The 9,869-nt window shown below is 32.8% G+C and overlaps 1 protein-coding gene across 2 annotated transcripts; it reads right to left on the bottom strand.

The window, feature by feature from the left end:
* Positions 1 to 6,145: 6,145 nt before the first annotated feature.
* On the bottom strand, positions 6,146 to 8,041 carry LOC109174913 (glucan endo-1,3-beta-glucosidase 13-like). 2 transcript variants are annotated; one of them, XM_019324157.1, is made up of 4 exons: positions 7,895 to 8,041; positions 6,759 to 7,109; positions 6,641 to 6,680; positions 6,146 to 6,451 (listed from the first exon to the last, which is right to left on the bottom strand). In XM_019324157.1, the coding sequence occupies exons 1-4, from the start codon at positions 7,956 to 7,958 to the stop codon at positions 6,349 to 6,351; spliced, it is 558 nt and encodes a 185-aa protein (XP_019179702.1). In that variant the 5' UTR covers positions 7,959 to 8,041; the 3' UTR covers positions 6,146 to 6,348. The 2 variants fall into 2 exon arrangements, with proteins under 2 accessions (XP_019179702.1, XP_019179707.1); XM_019324162.1 differs by having other exon boundaries at positions 6,759 to 7,100.
* Between the last annotated feature and the right edge of the window lie 1,828 nt (positions 8,042 to 9,869).

Below are 9,869 nucleotides of genomic sequence, written 5' to 3'. Positions count from 1 at the left end.
TTGTGGCCTCAGAATTGGTGCTTTGGATACATTAAGATTTATGTTTGCTGACGTGGCAGTTCAATATTGGGCAGGCACAAATGGATAAGATTTGGATAAGTGATCATTTTTTGGTCTTACTGCAACCCTTTTCAACAATGCATCACACTTAAACTCATGTAATTAAATTACATGATAAATTATAATGTAGTTTTTAACTTTTGGAAAAATCATTATTTTGGTCCCTTAATTGTTTTTCGATTGTTAATGTAGTTTATAATTTTCAATTTCAATTAATTTAATCATCAAATTATTTAAAATTTCGTCAATTGATCTTTCCAAGGGACCAAAATGGTGATTTCTCCATTTTTTAAATTTTATCAATTTGATCCTCGAATAAGGGTTTAATTAATGAAATTTTAAAGAATTCGAGGATCAAGTTAGTTGAAATTGAAAATTATGAACTACATTAACAATTGGGAAACAATAATTGAGGGACCAAAATGATGATTTCCCCTTAACTATTTAAATAAATTTGTCTCCTCTTTAACATTTTTTAATTAATTTATCTCATTAAACAGATTTAATTGTCTTTGAAAATTTTATATTAGAAAAGTTAAGAAACATTTTTTTAATTCGTGTGCAGTAAAATAGTAAACTTCATTGCATATAATGAAAATATTTCTTTAACATTTTTTAATTAATTTATCTCATTAAACAGATTTAATTGTCTTTGAAAATTTTATATTAGAAAAGTTAAGAAACATTTTTTTAATTCGTGTGCAGTAAAATAGTAAACTTCATTGCATATAATGAAAATATTTAAGTACAGAGTTAATCAACGATTTGGTCTCTCAATTATTAGCAAACTATCAATGTAGTCCTTCAATTGCTTATTCATCGATTTGGTCCCCGAAAATAATTATTTTTAGTCAATTTAGTCCCTCCGGCCGTCGATTTGGTCCTCGAAAGCAATTATTTTTAGTCGATATCGACGGCCGGAGGGACTAAATCGACTAAAAATAATTATTTTCGGGGACCAAATCGATGAATAAGCAATTGAGGGACTACATTGACAGTTTGCTAATAATTGAGGGACCAAATCGTTGATTAACTCTTTAAGTAAATAAACAATTAAACCCAGTGGCGGACCTAGAAAACTTGTTCAGTGCAGGCGAAACACATTAAAACAAAAGAGATAGTTTGATAATAAAACATAAAACACTTAAAAGTATAGAATAAATATTGTTGGATGTGAACGAAAAATAAAACACATCAAAACTTTATAAAAAAAATATTCATAACAAAATATGAAACATAAGTAATTTGATAAAATAATTCGAATAAAAAATACATTATAAACACATCTCATTATAAGAAAGTTATATATATGTGTGTGTAAATCTCACAATTAATTAATACGAAGTATTTAAAAGTCATAAAAAATATAACATAAACACTTTGCCACCTAAGTAATACAAAATAAACTTGCACACACAATGAGGATTCAAACCCTAGCCACTTACAAAGACAAGACATACACCTTGCCACTTAGTTCTAGTCATCTTTTTTTTTTTTTTTTATAATTTTTATCTATTTTATTATACATATACTAAAACTTGTACTATATATACATATATACATACACGGTTATATATGGGGTGTGGGTGGGGTGAGGGGGAGCACCTGCCCCCATGCTGGGTCCGCCCCTGGTTAAAACTACTTTTGTTTAGGAATTAAAATATTTAAGGGCATGTTTGGTTGATGGAAAATGTTTTCCAAAGGAAAATGTTTTCCTTGAATTGAAAAATTGAGGTTTTCTTTGTTTGGTTTTTATGGAGAACATTTTCCTCAAAAATAGGAAAACATTTTCCATGGTCCTCCCCTGGTATTTTGTTTTCCATGGAAAATGTTTTATATGGAAAACAAGTAAGACAATTATGCCTTCACCATCTTTTTTTAATTACCATTATTATTATTGTGTTATTATTGTGTAGGGGTATAATTGTCTTTATACTCATTATTCCTTACAATCTCAAACTCAACCAAACAATGAAATCGATATTTCCAGTAATTTATTTTCCACCAACCAAACAATGTAATTAATCTTCCCGGTAATTTCTTTTCTATGAATTTCAATTCCATTTCCCCTCAAATATTTTCCGCGAACCAAACAGAGCCTAATAAAAAGAATGTGGATACATTCACATGTATAAATGTATGTATAAACAATATATTATATAAATTTATGTATAACAAACGGCGAGACTCCGAGCAATCCGAGGCGAGAGGGGGGCGAACGGCGACCTGGTGGCTGGTGCGACTGGCCGACTGTTGTGGGTTTGCGACTGTGAAGTTGGAAGGTTGTTGCGACTGTGGAGGCTGCTGGCTGGAGTGGCTGTTGCGATTGCTGTCTGGCGACTGGAGACTTAGCTGAGTGGCGGTCTGGCAGAGGCAGAGGCGATTAGGCGAATGCAATAAGGATAAGAAGGCGAAGACGAAAAGTGAAAGAAGAGAATTAGATCTAGATTCTAGCCTTCTAGGGTTACTCTTGATTCTTGACCAGTTGCCCACCCAATAATGTCTCATATATATATATATATATATATATATATATATATATATATATATATATATATATATATATATATATATATATATATATATATATATCTGCAGCCTGCCAAGCCCGCTAAGCGAGCAAAAAAAACCCCGCTCCTTTGTGGGTGGCAAATTATGTCCTGGATCCGTGTCCACAATTCACAAAATGAGGTCGTTTTAAAAAAAAAAACAAAAAACGCGGCATTTAGTTAAAAAAAAAGAAAAAAAAATCGCGCGCGTTTTGCTGTTAACGGCGTTAACGGCGTTATTATTATTATTATTTTTTTTATTATGAATGTACAGTTATGCAATTATGAAATTATGAACACAGAGCTCTAACATTATGAACTTACAATTATGAACATATATAGTGATAAAATTATGACCATGGAGCTTTAAAATTGTGAATATAGAGCTTCGAAGATTATGAATGTACAGTTATGGAGTTATGAATGTACAGTTATAGAGTTATGAATCTACAGTTATGGAGTTATGAATCTACAGTTATGAGATTATGAATCTACAGTATGGAATTATGAATGTACAGTTATTGATCAAATTATGAACAAAGAGCTCTAACATTATGAACTTACAATTATGAACATATAGTGATAAAATTATGAACATAGAGCTCTAAAATTGTGAACATAGAGCTTCCAAAATTATGAATGTACAATTATGGAGTTAATAATGTACAGTTATGGAGTTATGAATGTACAGTTATGGAGTTATGAATTTACAGTTATAGAGTTATGAACGTACAGTTATGGAGTTATGAATGTACAGTTATTAACATATAGTAATAAAATTATGAACATATACTCCAATAACGAAGCGGTCTGAAATTTTTTTTAAAAAAAAAAAGAAAAAAAAAAGAGGAGATAACAGTGTCTAACGACACTGTTACCCGTGTCCAGCAAGCATGCTGGACACGGGTCCAACGCATAACGATTGTTTGCGGGTTACTATTTTCGAAACCCACCCCCTACCTAAGTAGGGGCGGGACGGGCCGGCGGGCAAAACCCGTTTTGACGGCTCTAGGTACAAGTGCAACAATTTTTATTATTAATGAAAAGATGAAGTTAAATAGGACGAACTCGAACATAAAATTTCGAGCATCCTTACTCGAGCTCGAGCTTCGAGCTCTTTTGAGTCAACTTTTGGCTCGAGCTTGAATTCGAGTTCGACCAGTCGAGCCTAATGAGCCAAACTCGAATTGATCAAAAGTTCACGAGCTGAGCTCGAGCTCGATATTCGGCTCATTTACACCTTATTTGTTGGATTCATCTATATTAAATGCATTTTTTATGGTAAAATAAAATGTTTTTCAATTTTAAAATGCCTTCGATTTGTAAGGGACAAAATATTTGTCTCGTGTTACGCTACTATCGAGAAGAGTGGCATGTTTTAAGTATGCGCCGTCACTGTAACATTATGCTTAATAATTTTTTTTTTTTATAACATTACATTTTTTTTTACTTTGTCGGATAATATTTTAGACCTTATAAATTCACTCAAATTTATGAGAAGATAATTGAGTTAATTTAATTTCAAAATTCATTGTGGACAATCAATTTAAATTCAAATTAAACCTCAATATTTGTGAAATGAATTGAACTCTACCATATTGCCGCTTTAAGCAAATTTTAAGCTAAGTGAAGTTTTTGATTTATTAGACCAATGTCACATGGGTGCTTATTAATTTTATAAGGAGTATTATTGCCTATCACGTAGATAGGATCAAAGAAAAAGAAAAACAAGAGAAAAATTATAAACATCTATTAAAATTATGATCAATAAACACATTAAATAATAAATTAAAAGTACATAAAACATAAATTAATGAATTAATTTCACTTTTGGTCCCACGACTTTTGAGTTCTTATCACTTTTGGTGCACAACTTTAAATTTTTTCAATTTTGGTGCCTGATTTTGTTATTTTTATCAGTTTTGGTCCTTCCAACCAAATTGACGGTAAAATATTTCCGGATTTTATATTTTAGGGGCAAAATCGTCATCCCATGGAAAGATCTTCAATATTTAAACAAAAGAAAAATCATATTAAGAGGAAAAAAAGAGTTTGTAATGGTCGAAACTATAAAACCCATAGATCTGTCTGGTTTCTGCCCATCTTCCCCATTATTCTCATCATCAAACACCTATAGATATGATTTTACAGTGATTTTGTTTAGATATTGAAGATGTTTCCTTGGGATGACGATTTTACCCCTAACAATATAAAATCCAGCAACATTTCGCTGTCAATTTGGCCGAAAGGACCAAAACTGATAAAAATAACAAAGTTAGGCACCAAAATTAAAAAAATTTAAAGTTGTGCACCAAAAGTGATAGAACATCAAAAGTCGTGGGACCAAAAGTGAAATTAATTCTAAATTAATTCTTCCACTTTCAGAACTAGCGGATAGAAAACTAAAATTATTTATAAATGATCGGTTCAAATCAAGAGTTATTGAATCTTCACTACATTTCTTTTCTTCGCTTCTCACGAGAAATAGAGATTACAGAAAAATGCCAGTGGGGACAGTATTGTTTCTCGCGTTTTGCTCAGTCCAATAACTACTATCAGATATACTACAACCACAGGATCTCCAAAACGTTGGGGAAATATATTTAGTAATAAAACACTATAAATGATGTTCCGACGACCAAAACCATGTATATTCTAATGTTCATAGAGGTAAATGTTACATGGTTCAAATATCATCTACCTATATATTCATTCATACTAGTATTACTCAATATATTGACATGAAAAGATAAGAAAATTTAAAAATGAAAGCTAATTATTACCTTGTCAGGTAAAACAATATATAAAAACTTAAATTTTACGGTGTATTAAAGAACAGTATCTTATATTTGATGGGAGGCAACCCCAACTAAATTGGTTAAATAATTAGCTTGATAACAACGATGTTTCAAATTTGACTTGATGAAGCCGTTGTCTATTCGTCTGATCTTTCTGGTTTGAACCGGTCAGCTATGGACAAACTAAGCTAATTTACCTATTTATGATCCTTTGCCAGCCAGAGTCATAAGACGAGCTTCACCTAGAGCACATTTTTGAATAGCTACTGCAAACTTTCTTGTAAATCAAAGTATATTGTATTTGAGTGAGCTTTCTCCTAAATCAAAGTATCTTGTACGGAGTACTTAATTCCGTTGTTTTTCTTAGTTTGTTTGTTTTTTGAAATTTTTCTTAGTTTGTTAGTTACAAGACAAAAAAATATATAGGAAAAATTGTAATTTATGTCCTCTATAAATGCCAATTATCAATGCCACTTCTGAATTATTAGTGGTATAAATGTTATTCCTCAATTTTTAAAATGATACATATATTGCCCTCCTGTAGTGTAAATGTTGTCCCTCAATTTTCCTCCCGTACAGTACGGGAATCTTTTTTAAAATTGCGGGCATAATTTACAACACTAATAATTCATGAGTGACATTGATAAGTGACAATTTTTTCAAATATATACTATATATGGTTAGAATTTAGAAGATACGATGCATAATTGTACTAGATACGATCAATATGGTAAAAATTTCAAAAAGGGGCTAATTGCTTGACACAAGAAGATTAGAACATTCTCTGGACATTTCAGATTCCTAAATGCTTGCTTACAAAAACGAAGACATAGGCAGAGATTCTTAAACCAACAACAAAGAAAGGCATGTTCTGCACCCAAACAAATGACACATTTGGCTAAGTCCTTTCCTTCACAATCACACAAAATATACTTAAATGGTCAACTCCTTCTCAGATACAACAGCTGAAGAAGAATGCTGATTTCCCACCAAAATCTGCTCCAGTTGTGCCTTGACAAGGCAGCTGCAGATGCCTTCAAATCCCTATGAATCACAAGTAATTACACAACACGAAAAAACCAACAAAAATGAATTCTTTTTCCCTTCTCGGAAACACAAGATTGAACTACATTGTATAACATAGATAGCAGTTGGTAGTAGTTATGAACAGATACTGAATTGTAACAGAGTCAGTAGTACTCAAAAAAATAAAAGATAGCAGTTGGTAATTACCCAGGGCGACCGGAGGTTGCATAAGTGCATTTCCCAAAACCTGCAAAAACAAGTGACCGAGAATTTGTTACTGATTCTACAATTCGATTGTAGAGAACGGGGGGAAAGCGATGCTCACTTGGGTTGTTTCCAGTTAGCATAGCAGTCCCACCGAAGTTGCAGGCGATGTCATTGTTGCCATTCTGTTGGTAGTAGCTGTTGAATGCATACGAGGCATGGGAGGCGAGCGTGTTGGGCTCGAAGCAGGGGCCGCCCGCCTGGATTGCATTGCAGTCCGTCATTCCCAGACCGCACGCCCAGTCTAACGCGCTCTGCAAATCAAATTGGGAGGCGCCACCACGGGCCACACACCACGTCGTGCCACCACTCCCACCGAGGAACGTTGTGTTGCCCTCGGGAGGCGAGAGCGTTGTGACCGGAATTGCAGAATCCATCTTCATTTGTTGTGCCCTGGCATCCACTTTAGGAACTCAACATTTCACACAAAATGAGAAATGAGTCAATAATACGTCAATCCAATGAAAGTATGAAACACATTCACAATAAAATGAACTTCATCAAATGGCAAATAACTACTATAACTTATCAAGAAAGCTCAAATGTGCATGACCCGAGCAATAGATATCGGGAGAACTCCCTCAAATGAGTTTTGACCATTCCCGTAAATGGGTTCTGACGATAACTCAACTCTAAATTAGTCGATAGGTTACCCATACCATACCAAAGAGTCATGAAGCACAAATGCAATTCTCAATGTTGTTACTACTACTACTACTTTTTGTTAACCAAAATCTTTATTTTGGGTTAAAATGGCTACTTTGGATATATACATACATGTATATATGAATACATATATACACATCAAACAAATGCCAAAAATAGGTCTTTCAATCAACAATATGGTTAACTATTCAGGGCATTTAGTACCCTCAAACATGATACACTTGTGAAGCAAAGTAAGTCTTTAAACCCCAATTCCTCTGCTTGAAAGGGGTTTTTTAAAAATAATAACAATTTAATGAAATTTTCTTATAAATTACAATGCCTCCCCCACCCCTAAACAACAGCACTAACAAGATTATAATGCTTGACTGTGATAGAAATATGAATAATGAACAGATTAATTAATATTTTTCTAAATCACTAAATCAGAGAATACTAGAAAGTAAAAATGTAAGTTCAGAAACTACAAGATAAGAAGGTGATAAAAATTGCAGAAAGTATTTTTTTTTTTTTAAAGGGAGTAAATAATACCAAGACAGCATTGCAGTGTGAATAGCAGAAGTCCAAGAAGAAGAACCAAAACTCCACCTTTCATGGCTGCAAAGATTTGTTAACAGAGAGAAAGAGTGTATCACTTGACAAAGAAGATTGAAAAGGGGAATGGAGATTGGAGGGGATGAGAAGGACATCTCATAATGGTGCCTTTTAATGCACAAAGTGTACATGAAGAATCAGCCGTTTCTTCTCTACAAATTTTCTTCTTTTCCTCTTAATTTTTTTTTTTTTTAAATTTAATTTCTTTGCTACCCTCATTTTGCCTTTGGTATTCTCAAATAGAAGGTTTTCTGTTTTACTTAAGTCATCTATAGTTTTATATAATAGCAAATCTCATTCTTATTTTATTTCTCTGGGTTTAATCTTAATTTTTTAATATTGTCATATTTAGTTTTATACTTTTCATTTTAATTCACCCTAAAGTACAAAAATAATTTACTGTAATTTTCATCTCAAGCTATTTAACTCATACTCCATGATCACGGTTCCTTTTAATGGTAAGGGCATCCTCAATAGTGTGAACATTTTGAGGAGATTTTACAGGTGTGATTAGTAAAGACAAAATGGAAGTGAGAGAAAAAAAAAAGAAACAAAAAAGAAAATTAAAATCAAAAATAAAAAATTAAAAAAAAATTAGAATTACGTGCCCGTCTGGGCGCATGTGAGGCGCAACTCTCACTCTTCACTATGGGTCCCACCCTTTTGCAAAATCCTCATTTTTGGAGGACAACTCCATCCCCTTTCTCTCCTCTCTCCTCTCTCCTCTCTCCTCCACTTCGCTATTTTTCCCTCAAAATCTGTGCACAATCCCCCTATTGGGGTTGCCCTAATGGCGAGTCGATTATCAATGAGCACGTAGATTTAATACATTATATATTAATTAGTATATACTGGATCAGGTGCGAAGATAACTTCCCATGCGGATACGGTTAACACAAAATGACGCACCTTAAGTGTAGAATTGACGCACCTAACCTTAAATATTAAAATGGCTCACTTAAGTACACACAAATCACGCACCTTAAACAAACAAACAAAGCACCTGAAGTTTTAAAATGGCGCACCTTAAGTTTCAACAACTTACGCACCTTAAGCATACAAATCACGCACTTTAAGAAGGAAAACAACGCACCTAAAGAAGTAAAACTACACACCTAAAGCTTTAGGTCGACGCACCTTAAGTTTCAACAACTGACGCACCTTAAGCACACAAATCATGCACCTAAAGCTTTAGACCAACGAACTTAAGTTTCAATTACTGACACACCTTAAACACACAAAACAAAAACCGCGCACCTTAAGCACAAACACCATGCACCTTCAGAAGAAAAACCACGCACATTAATTTTGACCTAGATGCAAAAAGACTAAATTATCACGCATTTTTTTTTTAAATCTTGTTAATCCTGGACATTGATCTTGACCAGATCAATGACTCTCATCTCACCCCACAACTACACCCGACACACCTAATCGCACGGGAACCCATTTCTTAATTAGTAATTAGTTAATAAATTTTTGTTGATGTAATCTTATTCTTGTAGTTTACGGGTGTTCTTGTTTGTTTGTATAGTAGTGTTGACCAACGAATTGTGTTCTATTGACTATTTGTATATATTTTTTTTTTATTGTTTCATTGCTTATTTGCTTGAATTTGTCGTTTCTTAAAATAAGAAATTATAAATATGTTCTTGTTGGTATAGACATAGTGGATTAGTGGTACTCTTAAATATGGAGCTAATTGTGACAATTTTTTATTTAAAAGATTTATTTATTTTTTAATGTAATTGCTTTGATATTATATTAGTTTGTCAATTATATATTTTTTAAATTTAATTTTTTATTTTTAGAAATTTAAAATTAGACTGGCTAACAACCTATTTCGACAAATCTAGTTTTTGTATCCAAGATGTTTTTTTTTTATTTTTTTTTTATTTTACATTATTCACCC

Source organism: Ipomoea nil, unplaced genomic scaffold (genome assembly GCF_001879475.1).
Source record: "Ipomoea nil cultivar Tokyo-kokei standard unplaced genomic scaffold, Asagao_1.1 scaffold0164, whole genome shotgun sequence".
NCBI lineage: Eukaryota > Viridiplantae > Streptophyta > Magnoliopsida > Solanales > Convolvulaceae > Ipomoea > Ipomoea nil.
The sequence above is the reverse complement of the archived record's forward strand: the minus strand, read 5'-3'. Positions and strand labels throughout refer to the sequence as shown.

Bases quoted from the DNA above. Each gene is read 5' to 3' on its own strand.
- LOC109174913 (XM_019324157.1), bottom strand. From the start codon at position 7,958: ATGAAAGGTGGAGTTTTGGTTCTTCTTCTTGGACTTCTGCTATTCACA. The intron at 6,681-6,758 runs GTGAGCATCGCT...TTGTTTTTGCAG, and splicing joins GCTAACTGGAAACAACCCAA to GTTTTGGGAAATGCACTTAT. The intron at 6,452-6,640 runs GTAATTACCAAC...TGTGATTCATAG, and splicing joins GCAACCTCCGGTCGCCCTGG to GGATTTGAAGGCATCTGCAG.